Below are 16756 nucleotides of genomic sequence, written 5' to 3' on the forward strand. Positions count from 1 at the left end.
TCAGGTACCTGAAGTGGACATGCCAGCACACGGAACCATGGGGTCGAAAATGAGTCATATGGGAGGAGAGGGAGCTGAGGTCATACGTGCAGTGAGGATTGTGTAGAAGGAGAGGTCTGTGTCTGTCAGGGCAAAAAAAGGCTCCTGAGGACTGGCGGAATGCATGTATAGTGCCATTGTACAAAGGCAAAGGGGATAGAGGTGAGTGTTCAAACTACAGGGGCATACGTTTGTTGAGTATACCTGGTAAGTTGTACGGGAGGTTTCTGACTGAGAGGGTGAAGGCATGTAAATAGCATCAATGGTAAGTTGTACGGGAGGTTATTGACTGAGGGGGTGAAGGCATGTAAATAGCATCAAACTCGAGAGAAGCAGTGTGGTTTCAGAAGTAGTAGAGGATGTGTGGATCAAGTGTCTGCTCTAAATAATTAATATAGTCTTCAGCAGTAATAATACGGTTAAGGAAAGTCTTATCAGAAATTCTGTAACTTCTCAGAAAGTTGTGTGTACAATATACTCTGTAAAATAAAGTCAAACTGGTAAGGTTCTTAATATCAGAATTAAACAGGTACAAAATAAGAGTTAGGTATGGTCAAGAATCTAGTGCACTATATGTCCATCTCAAAGACTTCGGTCATCAAACTGACTGGAGCGGCGTTAAGGTTATTACATACAATAACTCAAGTCAGGGATAGAAATACTGTTGAATCGTGTCTTATTAAACCCAGTCAGTGAGTCAAGAGATCCAGGCGAGGATGTGTCAGTCGTGGTGAACGTGGCTTACCTCTCACGTTCCCGACGCTGGGACTCTCCGGTGCCCTGGGCGTGGTGGGGGAGCCAGACCACTGCTTCTTGCCCCAGTAGAGGATTCCTCGCGTTGCCTGTAAGTATGGACTGGGGTCAGTCTGGCGTCCTGCCTGCATGGTTCAAGTGGGGAGTCCCCTGACTGTAGTAACGGGGTCTCCTTAAATGTAAGTGGGTGGGATGGGGAGGTTATGTGACTCTAAGTGGGTGAACTGTGCGGTATCTGAGTGTAAGTGGGTGGGATGGGGAGGTTATGTGACTCTAGGTGGTTGAAGTGTGCGGTATCTGGGTGTAAGTGGGTGGGATGGGAAGGCCTGTGACTCTAGGTGGGTGAACTGTGCGGTATCTGAGTGTAAGTGGGTGGGATGGGGAGGCCTGTGACTCTAGGTGGGTGAACTGTGCGGTATCTGAGTGTAAGTGGGTGGGATATGATGGTATGTGACTCTAAGTGGGTGAACTGTGCAGTATCTGAGTGTAAGTGGGTGGGATGGGGAGGTATGTGACTCTAAGTGGGTGAACTGTGCGGTATCTGAGTGTAAGTGGGTGGGATGGGGAGGTATGTGACTCTAAATGGGTGAACTGTGCAGTATCTGAGTGTAAGTGGGTGGGATATGATGGTATGTGACTCTAGATGGGTGAACTGTGCAGTATCTGAGTGTAAGTGGGTGGGATATGATGGTATGTGACTCTAGGTGGGTGAACTGTGCAGTATCTGAGTGTAAGTGGGTGGGATGGGGAGGTATGTGACTCTAAGTGGGTGAACTGTGCGGTATCTGAGTGTAAGTGGGTGGGATGGGAGGTATGTGACTCAAAGTGGGTGAACTGTGCGGTATCTGAGTGTAAGTGGGTGGGATGGGGAGGTTATGTGACTCTAGGTGGGTGAAGTGTGCGGTATCTGAGTGTAAGTGGGTGGGGTAGGGAGTCGAATATAACAGGACATAAAAATACAAATCAGGGAGTTGGCGAAGATGACAAGAAAAAAAAACAAAGATAACATTTATATCAGTTATCATTTGTGGGTCTCTCATTACTGTTTATTCTATTTTCTCTCTTGCGTAACTAAAAAAAAAAAAAAGGGGGCAAAAAATCGACCATACTCCATACTTCTTCTCGAACATTGATGTGCGACAATGAACCACCAATGACGGGAAGGTTTCTATGATGTATGTCGTCCTGTTTTGAGGCAAGCCTGACACACACACCTGCGTGTTTACTTTAAAAAAGTTATGCACATAACGCTGTACCGTTAATACTAATGTAGAAAAAAAGTATATCCAATAAAAAACAAATATTCTACAATGCATAAACAATAAACATTGACAGGAAGGAAAAAAATATATATATCATCTGAGAGACTGGCGGACAAGTTACGTCCATTTTGAACTGTGTACTTGTAGGGTGGCTATACACACGACCCGTTACGGACGGCCTCCCTACCCCACAGTTCAAAATAGACGGAACTTGTCCGCCAGTTTCTCAGATACTATATTTTTTCTTCCTGCTAATGTTTATACTTTTTTTTTTTACGCTTTGTAACTGGCATCTTTTTGTTCTTTATAAATCTTTGGTTCATTTGTGTTATGAATGAGAGTTTTCGTGCCAGTTTTCCCCAACTTTGTCCTTATGTCACTAATTCCTATTTCATTTGTTCTAAGCCCAGGGGAGGTCGCCACCTGACTGTTGTACCGGGATGTGTGTGTGTGTGTGTGTGTGTGTGTGGTCACCCAACTCCCAGTATCAAGTCGTCACTCCTACTGCTGCTGGCCTGCCTTCATCACAACCCTCTTGTAAACTCTCCTTACGGATCAACTCACCAGACCTTCAGACATGGGGTATCGCTGGGTCATCCTCGAACAAATCATTAGATATATCTTCCTCTTACTTATATTGTAGTATGTCTTTTTTGATATATATATATATATATATATATATATATATATATATATATATATATATATATATATATATATATATATATATATATATATAAATATATATATAAATATATATTTTTTTTTTTTTTTTTTTTTTTCAAACTATTCGCCATTTCCCGCGTTAGCGAGGTAGCGTTAAGAACAGAGGACTGGGCCTTTTTTGGAATATCCTCACCTGGCCCCCTCTGTTCCTTCTTTTGGAAAAAAAAAAAAAAAAAAAAAAAAAAAAAAAAAAAACGAGAGGGGAGGATTTCCAGCCCCCCGCTCCCTCCCCTTTTAGTCGCCTTCTACGACACGCAGGGAATACATGGGAAGTATTCTTAATCCCCTATCCCCAGGGATTCATATATATATTCATAAATATTGATATATATATATGTATACATGTTGTGGATGAGAGAGCTTGGGAAGTGAGTCAGTTATTGTTTGCTGATGATACAGCGCTGGTGGCTGATTCGTGTGAGAAACTGCAGAAGCTGGTGACTGAGTTTGGTAAAGTGTTTGAAAGAAGAAAGCTGAGAGTAAATGAGAATAAGAGCAAGGTTATAAGGTACAGTAGGGTTGAGGGACAAGTCAATTGGGAGGTATGTTTGAATGGAGAAAAACTGGAGGAAGTGAAATATTTTAGATATCTGGGAGTGGATTTGGCAGCGGGTGGGGGAGGAGGCAAAAGTTCTGGGAGAGTTGAAGAATGTGTGGAAGTTGAGAACATTATCTCGGAAAGCAAAAATGGGTATGTTTGAAGGAATGGTGGTTCCAACAATGTTATATGGTTGTGAGGTGTGGGCTATGGATAGAGTTGTGCAGAGGAGGGTGGATGTGCTGGAAATGAGATGTTTGAGGACAATATGTGGTGTAAGATGGTCTGATCGAGTAAGTAATAATAGGGTAAGAAAGATGTGTGGTAACAAAAGAGTGTGGTTGAGAGAGCAGAAGAGGGTGTTTTGAAATGGTTTGGTCACATGGAGAGAATGACTGAGGAAAGATTGACAAAAAGGATATATGTGTCAGAGGTGGAGGGAACGAGGAGAAGAGGGAGACCCAATTGGAGGTGGAAAGATGGAGTGAAAAAGAATTTGAGTGATCAGGGCTTGAACATGCAGGACGGTGAAAGGAGTGCAAGGAATAGAGTGAATTGTAATGATGTGGTATACCGGGGTCGACGTGCTGCCAATGGATTGAACCAGGGCATGTGAAGCGTCTGGGGTATATATATATATATATATATATATATATATATATATATATATATATATATATATATATATATATAAATATATATATATATATATATATATATATATATATATATATATAAATATATATATATATATATATATATATATATATATATATATATATATATATATATATATAATAATTATCAGAAACTATGAATACTTTTAAGTAGGCCTGTTTCAGTACCACAGCTGGGATGGTCTTTTAACACTGCTCCTTGACTATATAGTGGTAGGGAACCATCGGTGTGACATTAGTGTTAACCTGACCTTTACACAAGTCATATCAAAAGCCAGGCCTTCATACCCACGGCTTACACAGCCGTGCACAGGAAATCAACCACTATGCCACTATAAATTACAGTACATACAATACAGTTGCGTCTTATGGGGAAATTGAGATTGTGACAGTATGAGGTAAATGGAGGTGTGGCTGTGGGAGGTAACTGGAGGTGAGGCTGTGGGTGGGAGGTACCTGGAGGTGTGGTTGTGGGAGGTACCTGGGGGTGTGGCTGTGGAAGGTAACTGGAGGTGTAGCTGTGGGAGGTACCTGGAGGTGTGGCTGTAGGAGGTACCTGAAGGTTTGGCTGCCAAAGGTTTACTGGGTGTGTGAGAGAGGCTACAGAAGATAGTACATGAAAGGAGACAGGAGGAGGTACCTGGAGGAGGGTGAGGGCCTGTGAGGAGCTCCGGTAGGAAGTTCATGATTGGTATCCTGCGTCTCTCCTGCCCTTCTGCTGCCTCGAGGGCCTGACGTCCTGCGTCTCGCTCCTGCTCCTCCGCTGGTGATAGAAAGAAACATAACATCAGTTCGTAAATCTTCTTCACATCCTCACACAGGCAGTGCAGTAGTGTTTGGACCCAGCCAAAGGCGAGTGTAGGAAAGGTCATAAGATGAACGAGGTAAAGCTGGAGGAAGAACGATAAAGGAATCAATCACTCAGGGAAGCACGAAAGGGAGGAGAGATAGCTGAAGTGTGGCTTCATCAGTGGAAGAGCCAGGTAGACGGTCGTTATGACGGAGGAGAGGGAAAGGTCTGATTACAGAATGCAGCCGTGGCTATCATCTGTCACCTACAGACCGTAGACCTCTTGAGAGATTATAGCGTCCGCCCATGTCCGTAGTTTCGGTCGAGTGTCTCCTGTGGAAAGAATTTCTAGTGACGAGCAGAATGGTCAGTCTCGAATTTGCTGAGGCATTTTTGCTGACTCTACCGTCTGCCGTCTTGTATCTCCTCTAATCTCACGGAGAAAGTTTTCATACACGTGTTGCCACGTCTGGGGAACCTTGTGTGTGTATACCAGGTTAAACGTAACCGTACGTATACACGCACACCACACAACAACAACCCAGATTACGTATGGTTATCCTACGTTGGCTGCTCTTGTAGTGGCACCTGTTGAAGGTAGTGAGCACGTCGCACTGTAGTGCTGGCGGTGGGGGTCACATTGTATGTCATTAAGGCATTGAAAGCAGCCTCCTTCCTCCTACATGATAGTTTCACAAGTAACGTAGGAGCTCTGATGATGAATTTGGTCGGAATTAACTTCCCGATCATGACGGAAGGACCCTCAAACATGACGGAAGGACCCTCAAGCTTGACGGAAGGACCCACAAGCATGACGGAAGGACCCTCAAACATGACGGAAGGACACTCAAACATGACGGAAGGACCCTCAAGCACGACGGAAGGACCCTCAAGCATGACGGAAGGACCCTCAAGCATGACGGAAGGACCCTCAAGCATGACGGAAGGACCCACAAGCATGACGGAAGGACCCTCAAGCATGACGGAAGGACCCTCAAGCATGACGGAAGGACCCTCAAGCATGACGGAAGGACCCTCAAGCACGACGGAAGGACCCTCAAGCATGACGGAAGGACCCTCAAGCACGACGGAAGGACCCTCAAGCAAGAGGGTTCGATCCTTCGGTATCGTTACATATCCTATATGACCTGACCGTATGGAGTCGTTCCTGGTCAAAGGGCAAGCATCATATATACCCAAGGGTTGTACTGTCGTTTTCAAGAAATTATGGTTGTTGTTTATGACGGAGGAGGTCTGGTCTGTACACCAGGTTACATTGTTTCCCACATTACAGCCGATATAGTGAAAATAATGTCATAATAAATCAGTAGTTTACGCATTTTCTAAAAAAAAGTCTTTCCTTCTAGAATTATTATCATTTAATATTAGCCATACAATCAGAGATAAATTTGATAACGGGCTTCATAATCTATGAGCCCGCGGCCACCAAGTTGTCAACATCCGCTGGGGCAGGGCGTGCAGGTGGCGCCCGCCACACAAAAAGACACAGTGTTCGTTGACCGTTACATCAATAACGTCTTGTCAAACTGAAAAACAAAAACATATATATATGTATACTATCATTGTTATCAGTGTATGGATGACGTGTCATCACACCTAGACTATGGTGGTGTTATCATGCGTCAGGGGGTCCAGTGACTTGCAGGAAATGGCCGACTCGTTCACGTCCGGTGAAGTGGAAGTACCTGTTTGATGTCATTGTACACCAACCGCTGATACACGGGGGTCAAAGTATATCACGCTGCTTTACATATATATATATATATATATATATATATATATATATATATATATATATATATATATATATATATATATACTGGACACGTGTACCACCGTCAATTGACGGAGGATACAATCTCGTCAATTAACGCGCTTCAAAGGAGTCCATCCAGTCCCTGCTACTAAGTGTAGCGTAGTCTTGGGTGGCAGAAGCCTCTGGAAACCTTTCAGAGAGAGATTCTAGGTAATTACTGGCCATAAGTCAACGCGGTGTCGAACTAGCATGAGTTCGAATCCTGGGCGTGGCATCGGCCAACACCCGACCCAAGTGTTCATCCTCCCCTCGGAGCTGGTCGATAAATGAATATAAATGGCTTAGGCTGGTGTGTGTGTGTGTGTGTTAGTGTGTGTGTACGTACAGAAGAGTAAAGACATGATACATATATACAAGATACTGAAAAATGAGTGTAAAACACTCCATGATACATACACAGAAATCACAAACAATTTATATATATATATATATATATATATATATATATATATATATATATATATATATATATATATATATATATATATAAAGAGTGCACTCAGAACAATCAGTGGCTGCCTAACAACCACAAAAACCCAACACCATCACAAGGTAACAATGATACTCCCAGTACAGTCCCACCTCAACATGGTCGGCGGTAAGGTCTACGAAAAAAAACACTAAACCTCATCCCATCCATCCATTCTATATACATAACCACCGACCCCTTAGTTAAGATGCCTATCCCTGCCTCACACCTTAGTAACCCCTATTCTGTGATCACCTAAACCCCAACAAACATAACAGACAAAACACTTATACACTGTCAACCCCAATAAATATAACAGACAAAACACTTATACAATGTAATAACCCGACAAGCACCAAACAACTGACCTCCCAACTCGATCTCAAAGTCCAACCCACCAAACATACACCCATCAGAACCTACACTTCCCAGACAAACACGAGTCGCACTGGACATCACCCCACCACCACAAACATCATTTCAACATATCCCAAGGGCCTACACAACCACAATGCAACTGCCTTTGAGGAAGACAACGAGCATTTACTACACAATTGCCCTACTTTTTCAGCACATAGACGTACACACAACACACACAATATCACTAACACCGGAAGCATTCCAACCTCGGACTGCAGGAGCCTTTAGAAAAAGCCTGAGTAACATCCACAATGAATGTGAGCGCATGTGGCCTTTCTTATTCCGTGCGTGTCGTAGGCGGCGACTAAGAGGGGGAGCGGGGGGGGGGGGGGGGGGGGGGCTGGAAATCCTCCCCTCCCGTTCTTTAATTTTCCAAAAGAGGGACCAGAGAAGGGGGCTAAGTGAGGATATTCCCTCTAAGGCTAAGTCATGCTCTTAACGCTACCTCGCTAACGCGGGAAATGGCGAATATATTCGACATACAAGGATAGTTATTTTGGAATAATTGCGTTACTTTTTCATTAAACTCTACTGATAGCAGGTTTCAAATGATGCGTGATCAAGTTGAATCTTCATGAAAGGTGGAGCGTAGCGTCAATGGCGAGTCTCCTTACCTCCAACAGTTGTGCAAAGGAAGTTAGATAAACTCTTTTCCAACGATTCACCATCAAGGTTTACAGGTCGCCGACTTTATGGATTTTTTTTTTTCATTCTACTGACTCAATGTAAAATAACTGTACAGTCGAAAGTGTGAGAGACAATCGTTTGTCATCCGAAAACATCAACACGTCAGCTTTCACTGCATGTTGGTTGGTTCACTGCATGTTGGATGGTGTCCACGTGAGAATCATACGCAGAGATTATATTATACAAATTGGACAGATAATGACGTCGGCTCTCGAAGCAACATCCAAGCTTGTGGTAATGCGCGTCTTACTGGGAAAGTTGGTGTCCTTAGTGAAGATGACTGCTAGACACCCGAACTGGTTGGGTGGTTCCTACGCTACCATATCAGCTTGTTTTTCTCCGACCTAAACTTTGAGCAAGCTGATGGTCGGACATTCTTTCCGATTCCTTTGCAACCAACGTTAAGTACCTCCGCAGTTTCCTATGCAACCAACGTTAAGTCCGAGAAGCACTTTCAGACACTGATACCATATCACAGCCAGCGCCGACATCCAACAACAAACATATCTGACGGAGCGACATCATTGTAACCCCTTCAGGAGAATCTAAGAAATGTTCCCACAAGAAAATCAAATATGCTCTGACATCAGTGGGTATTCCTCACACTGGCACTTAAGATACTACGATACAAAGAGAAAAGTTCCCCCCTGGCAGGCGCTTTTCCATAGCCTAGAAAAAACGTGTGGGTCAACATCCTATCGGAAAGTTGATCGCGTTTAACTCTTCCCCGGGACCTGCGTTCGTAGGTTTTAAAACAAAATTTATCGGCTGTAAGGAGACACTGCCGTCGTCAACAATACTTGGATTTTGCTCCTTGCATTCATAACACCCGCTTTCCACACTGCTTCTTGAGACAGCTGGAGTATCTTTTGTAATGTATGACCTTAGCATGTAAATTTTGCAAATGCTATACTGAGCAATGTGCTCATGCTGATGATAATAGAATGGAGACCACAAGAGATTGCTCTCTCCGGAAACTCTCCCGACCTGAATATGTTTTCTGGCATATAACTCTTATAATCTTATGCAACAAAGGTCATAATCTACACTACAAACGTTTTTTATAGATTACGTGAGTGAGGGCTCCCGGATGTTGGGAACGTCAGTGTAACAAATTACGACTAACTGTAAATAAACCCTTGGGAACGGGATTCCGAGAGAGAGAGAGAGAGAGAGAGAGAGAGAGAGAGAGAGAGAGAGAGAGAGAGAGAGAGAGAGAGACCCTAAGGTCGGAGTTAGGTAACCTAGCCTTAACGCTAATGAAAAAAGATGTTGTCCTCTTAGCTGAAAAGCAAAGCTATAGGCTCTCTCTCCCGCTCTTCACAACCTCCGACAACACGCTGTACTCTGCAGAACTAATACAGGTGAAGGAAATTTTTATAGGAAAGTCAAAAATCAAATTAAATGCGAATGTTATGCATCCCGTCACCAAAGAAAAAAAAAATGCATCCTTTCACTCGTTGATATAAAGGCAGGTGATAAAGATAAATTCTGAGCTCCAGCCTCGCAGCTTATCACGTCTATTCTAATCCTGATCCGGAAAAATTATACAATAATTCCTTCTTGTTTCCTTAAAGCAACCTAAACGGATTTATCAAAGTTGATATGTTACCGAATTAGGAAATGAGTGACTGTGTTTTAATGATTAGTTTGAAGAATTATTAAATACCGGAGCGAGATTCGATAATTTAGCCTAATTTGGAATATGTTCACTGTTGCTCTGAGCTTACTCCATGTGTCGATATTATCAATGATAAGAAAATATTCTGTGCAATCCAGATTAACTCAGCGACTTAACTTTTATTCCATTCCCTCGTTGGTAACATAGGGGGGCGAAAGTAAAGAAGTCTTATTTATTGACAATGTTGAGTCCTTTAAGTACTTCAAAACATTCTTTTAACTTAGTCTCGAAACTGCCTCACGTTCAGAGATATCACATTCAAGTCCTGCAATCTTTTCTGATATGGTTCATTACGTAAGGGAGGAATCAATGAAGTTGCTCTTTCCTGCAATGATAGTAATCATCTCAGAATATCCTGAAGTGGTGGGTTCACAATTGCACTGCATATTAGAGGTGGAGTCTGTTTAAAGCACAGCGGCAGTAGTAGATCCTTGCTTTTGCATGTAAAGTTTCTGATAATATATCCTATTTGCTTTCTTTTCTGCTTCGTTAAAGCGCTGGGAGAATTTAAAGTTGTTGGAGAAAGTGGCCCCTAGGTCCCTCATACAAAGGATATCTTTTATCTTGCGGCACATTTACATCCAAAGATCTCTCATTTACACGCCTAACAATTAATAAGTAATCCAATAATGCTGGCTGACCATCTTTCCTAATCACATACATGTACTTGTGTGAAGTCCCTCTTTTTAGACAGGTATTCCCAATCGTCGTCAGTCCTTTCTCAGCACACACCTCTAAAAGCTGTTGTCCATTTCCATTCATAATACCACATGCCCCCCCCCCCCCCCAAGTTATACCATCAAACTGCCACATTACTCAGGTGTGCAGTCAAATCGCCCATAACTGATATCCAGTCTCGTGCATCAAAAGTGCCTACACACTCAACCAGCTGGTCCTGGAACACTTGCCTTTCACGATATTTCTTCTCATAGTATATTTCTACAATCATGTTTTGTTTAATTACTGAAAATAACCTCTCCCACTGTGGTAAAACTCTACGTTATGGGATTACACCTTGCTGAATAACGATTAACTGAAGAGATTTCTTATAGAAACGTCGCTATTTATATACTAAGAGTATACGAAGCATACGTGGTGGCGTAACATTAATTGGTTTATTCCTGCAATTCATAAAACGGTTCCGGAAGGTATCTATCTACACCTCTGCCAGTTGATAATGATACGAAAATGCTTCTGGTATTTCATATCTTCGTTATACAACTCCAGGAACTCTTCTAAGGAAATCATGCAGCTTCATGGCTGTACTCCACGCAGAAGCAGGGACATGAAGGACTCTTCTGGAGATATGTCATCGTCCACTGACAGTCTCGACAAAATCTACCTCCTCTTGTTCACGGTGTCACCGCTTTTTTTTTAAGTTGGCCTAAACGGCTGGGCCAACTGAATCCCTATACAATATATATATATATATATATATATATATATATATATATATATATATATATATATATATATATATACTAACCTGAACCAAGTACCTATTTTATCTACCAATTCCTTAAAAATCCTTATCTCCCTAACATGTAACAACAGTAGAAAAACTAAGTTACAAGTATAATCTTTTCCAGCTTAATACTTTATGCTTCATTTTTGAAGTTACACTTGAATATACTTGATATTATGCTTTCGTGTTATGACTCACGCTGCTGCGAAGTACAAGTATTGAAAACAAAAATCCAGGATGCAACAGATTCGAGATTCAATATAAAGCACAAATAAAGTAAAACGTTAAACGACAGTTACAGCCAAAGTGGTGTGGTGGAAAGCCAAACATAAACCCAAAGTTATATAAACATACCGTCGAGAAAATAAGTCTTCAAGTTGGTGATACGCTCGACCCACGTTTTCCTTCACCTTCGAGATTAACACACGTTTTCCTTCGTCTTTCACCTTCCGGGTAAACACATGTGTTTCAGGCACAGTAATGCCAGTTACGGAGGTCCTTCCACACTTATGCAACCGGTTATCTAAGGAGCCCATGACACTCATTAGAATATCGGAAAAAAAAAATCTAAGATAATCCAGAGAAGGAGTCGTGAGAGCGGGACGCACTTATGTAAACGTAAACAAGTGCGGGAGATTTCCTGGAGTGTTCCAAAGTTCGGAGCGTACTAAGCTACAGAAACTTGGTAAATGCTAATGATGAAACTATATCTAAAGGTTGTTACAATGTCTTACCGTGGTCATTATTCTTTTTCTCTGAAGAGCTAATAGCCATATAGAGAAACTCAAAAATCACCTTAACACCCTAAAACAAACCCGCGTTGGTTGTCGTAAAACTAACCTGGGAAGGATCAGCGTGCGATGTCGTCTGCCAGTGTGTTGTGGGCTGCCGGTCCCTCCACCCACTGACCCGTAGTGGCTGATACTGTTCTGGTCCTCTCGGTGGATGAGTCAGCTCCACCAGAACGTCATGAAGCAAAGTGTTGTTGAGCGATGCCACAGCTAGCTGAGGTGACACTGTCAGCCAGGAGCCCCGAAACTGTCAATCAGGAGGAAGACAAACATCAACCAGGGTGTCACTGTCAGTCAAGATTACAGAAGACACCGGTCAGGGTGTCGTCGCTATCAGTCTGAGGGATTACATATACCAGTAAGAATCTCACTGTCGTTAGTAGAACTATAGACACCGGCCAGGGTGTCACTGTCAGTCGAGGACTGTAAATACATGTCAAGATGGCACTGTCCGTTAGGAGGGTTACAGACACTAGCCAGGGTGACATTATCAGTCAAGACTCCTCCTATAAGCTAGCCAGTGTGACAGTCAGCTGGGGGTACCACAGAGAGGTAGGGTGTGACCGCTCCTCTCACTGCTGGAATGTTTCACTGATGCCTTTCACCTCTCTTCCGCCCACGACCTACACTTCCGCTCATCACCCACTCATGCTATTGTCCAACCCACTGGAGCTACTGTTCCACCCCACTGGTACTATTGTCCCATCCCACTGGTGCTACTTCCTGTTCTATCCCTAGGCACCAAACACCGGATCGAGCTACCTATCGACAACAGGGGACGGACCTCCGTGGATTTCCTGGAGAACTCCCAGCAGGAAGGTGGAATCAGTGCGCGAGTACCTCGCATTACGAATCCTTGTTGAAATAAAAAACCTGACCATATGGTATGGTGTGGTTTGCAGTCTTACTGGCCGGTGAGTAACTGTCGTCCAGACGCCAGTCCTTACAACTTACTTGCCTTTTTTTCTGCTATAGCTTTCGCTGTGACGGGAGTGTTGTTGAGCTGCTGTGTACGGTATCAACAGCAGGTTCTGCGTCATCCGGCATGAGAGATGAACCATCCGCGCTCCACTTGTGGCAGGAGCGATGCTAACAGTCGAAGGGAGAGTATGATGGCCCAGCTTCATAACCCTTCTAATATCAATGAAGTAAGTCCCCGACTTGCGACCTAGTCTGGCCAGTAATGGTTGGTGGTCCGTGATCAAAGTGACTCTGGATGAACCATGCAGGTATATGTGAAATCTCTTCACATCACAAAAGATGGCTAATGCTTCTTTATCTGAGTATTTTTTTTTTTTCAGTTTGATTCTGTGATCTTGATGTGATGGCTTGGGTGTCTCTCCTTACCATTAAGTATAATTTGCCCCAGCAGCTGAAAGACCCACTGATGACACATTACAGAGGGTCTAACGGGCAACTCTGACCTGGAATGAAGAAGAAATCTGGGTGAAACCATTACCCTCTTCATGTCGTCAATCGCTTGTTTATACATTCCACTACCAAGATACATCCTCGTTCAAGAAATGATAAAGGGGTAGTTGCAATGGTCGACATTAACGGTATAAACTTCCATCAACCTGAGGAAGGACTGGAGTTCTTTAACATTTTACAGAATCTTAATTTCCTCAATCTCCCGAGTCTCGTGAATGTTACTTCCTGGAGGTAATGTCCCTTACAATGACACCAAGAGCAACTCCTGACTGGCTTACCTATGCTGTCTACACTGCACGGTGGTCCTTGTCGAGCAGGTGCTTGTCAAGCACCTGTCAGTAGATAAATAACCGAGGCATAAAATATCCCACACACTTTGCTGGAGGTGTCATGGTGCTTTTTTTTTTTTTTTTAAGAAGCCATGCAATATTGCCCTGAATCCATATGATCAAATACGTAAACCAGAAATACGAATTTTTGCAGAATTCGGGAATAGATTTTCCTGTGATTCAAGAGGAGCAACAAGGCTTAGCAAGAAGTTCAACTCTCTAAATATGCTGCAGTTGATGTTTTAAAGTCAAAGATTTTTGCCCAGTAATAACTGAATGAATTCATAGCAAATAACAAGTGTCTTCTTGGAAATATTAGAGTACGTTGCAGAATGGCTGCAGAGCAGATATTTTCCAACAAGCTCATACTGCATTCTGAACATTGCAGTAATATTCTGCCGGCAATTTCAAATGACATCCCTTGCATGTTACATGACTACACCAACTTCGAAGATGGAAGACCATGATTTATCAAAGAATTTTGCTCCCCCAAACTTACTTGGCGAACAGAAGAACGCAAACCAGATATGTTTCTTTGATCACAAAGTTCAGGCTACTCTGACAACATTCACTTGCACTGTGAGGCTGCAAGTTATAGGGAATGACGCACACATCTAAAGAAGGTGGTCAGCATTTAACTTTTGCCTAAACTCTATCGTTAGTGCCAGTCATCAATAATGTATCATGTTTGCAACTCGAGCCCATTGTAACTTGAGGCCTTTTAAGGCTTAATTATACCGAGTTGCATCTGCATTACATTTACCATGTTGGAAAACACTAAATTCAATCTGCTTTTAGTTACTATATCTGTCAGCTATATCCCACATATTTCAGACAGAAATGTCCTCATTCTTACTAGTCAGTAAACTGAATTTTCCCTTACCTGTATCAGCCTTCAAGTCTTTAGAAAAATTTGGTGCACACTAATTATTTACTATTGCTCTGAATTTTGATCTGTGAAGTTAAAGGTCCTCACATCACTTGCTATAGGAGATGCTCTGTGACAGTTATTCAAATGATCCATTACACTATGTGGACCATGTTCTGCAATGTAACTTGCCACGCTTCCATCTTTTTCTTATCATCAAGGATCTTTTCAAATGGAAGAAATTTTTGCCTGTGAGAAATGAATAGTTTCTGTCTTCTCGTGTGGGGTTGAGTTGCAATTTTTTCTCCAATATCTTTTAGTAAGGCTGCCAGCAAACACTGACAATAAATACAAAAGCATTTCATATAATCTCCATATACTCTTCTTGCCGCTAATTTTTTTGTTTTTTAATCTAAGGTCACAGCCATTCCAGTGGATATATTTCTTGCTCATTTTTACTTTTTTTTACTTTTTTGGGGGGAGCCATAAAAGTAATCTGGGCCTAATACCACTTGAGGGGGCTGAACATTATCAGCCAGGAAATGGCACCATTCAGTATAGCACACACCAAGCCTGGGATTTGTATTACACCCGCTTGAGATGTGTCTACTGCAGGGTACAACTTTACCGCAACTGCAGGTTACAATTTTACTGTATCAACTGGGGCGAAGGAGTTTTGGGACACATCTGCTTATAGCCAGAGTGGATGGGAATAACCCAGTCACATACTTGTTCCCTTTGTGAACTCCTTCAAGGGGGTGACCAGAGCAAAAGAATCTCCATATCTGGTGAACTCCATTACCACTTCTTAGCCTTTAGTGCCTCACCCTTAACAGGCCTAATGTTCCTAGTGACTACATCTACATTATAATATAATAAGAAATAATGCTCCAAATTATGCCCTGCCACATATATTCTATTTTCAACAGCCTAAGCTACTATTACAAAACAATCATATACTTCAAATCTATTGGAGTGCAATAGCTAAACGTTTCTTTACCTCAAACTTTACCATAACTATACTAAAGTTTATCATTACGTGTAGTTTTTGATATTGCTTATTTCTATTTTTCAAGAAAGATTTAATAAATGACCTATTATATGCTGTATTTGGTAGTCAATCATGACTAGTTTCTGTGCTGGTGGGGCTAATAGTAGTCATGAGGAAATGTTGCACTGTTTCTTCAAGGAATGACTGTGAATTTAGTGGAAAAGGTAAGAATCCTGATATACTGTTACCAGTAGAGCTGAAATCTTAGATATATTTGACAGTTAATGCATGAAAATTAGAAAATCTGTAAACGAGAGTAGGTCTTAGATTAGGAAAATTGACAACTTAATTTGTAAGGTAAATATGTTTGAATTTACATGTTGATCTAAAGATGCTGGTAAAGGATGTGTTTGATTTAAAAAATGAATGACAATCAGACCTTGGGTATGTGGTGATTTTTCCTTTCTTTTTGTTCTGATAGCAAACAACATGGATGAAAAGAAAAGTGAGGAGTATAAGAAAAAGAATTTAGAAATTGATTTTAGCTCCTTACATGTTTGTAGACCTGAGTCACTGAGGTAAAAAGGTTAAAGGAGGAAGGAGTTACAATAAAAGGAAAATTTTACAGCTTTATTGTTCAAGAAAAGGAGGTACCATAACAGTCAATCCTTATGTGGCAAGTCACAACACAGAAACTTAGGAAGCAGCAGCTGTACAAGTACAAAGGGTCCAAGCCTTAATGAGAACACATGCAAACTACTCCCAGTAACAGTGACTGAAATAATATATATGTAGTGGAGAGAGAGGTTAATAACATCTAAGCTGATAGAAGCAGATGCCTTTAGAGAGGTGAGAGCTGTAGACAATCTTGTTTTCCATTCTGGGTAAGAGAGAGGTGAATGTAGAAGAGACACCCTAAACATGCATGTTTAGTGGAAGAGTGGTTTATAAGATAAATGACAGTGGCACCTCTACAACACCTTTAGCTTTTGGGAAGTATGT

General features: G+C 42.0%; 1 protein-coding gene and 1 long non-coding RNA gene across 2 annotated transcripts in view; one reads left to right on the plus strand and one right to left on the minus strand.

Annotated features, from left to right (window-relative positions):
* Positions 1-4677, minus strand: part of LOC139759377 (trypsin-1-like) — a gene marked incomplete at its 5' end in the record, with an annotated part of 24171 nt that extends 19494 nt beyond the window's left edge. Inside the window, 2 exons of the mRNA XM_071681477.1 lie at positions 785-881; positions 4636-4677. Of these exons, the coding sequence (XP_071537578.1) occupies positions 785-881; positions 4636-4677 (139 nt within the window). The remainder of the gene's footprint in view (positions 1-784; positions 882-4635) is intronic.
* Positions 4678-12238: 7561 nt separating this feature from the next.
* Positions 12239-14697, plus strand: LOC139760461 (uncharacterized). Its single transcript, XR_011715343.1, has 3 exons — positions 12239-12493; positions 13111-13283; positions 13437-14697. It is a non-coding gene; the product is annotated as an uncharacterized lncRNA (long non-coding RNA).
* The last annotated feature ends 2059 nt before the right edge of the window (positions 14698-16756 follow it).

The sequence above is a fragment of the Panulirus ornatus genome, chromosome 3, assembly GCF_036320965.1.
Source record: "Panulirus ornatus isolate Po-2019 chromosome 3, ASM3632096v1, whole genome shotgun sequence".
NCBI classification, from domain to species: Eukaryota; Metazoa; Arthropoda; class Malacostraca; order Decapoda; family Palinuridae; genus Panulirus; species Panulirus ornatus.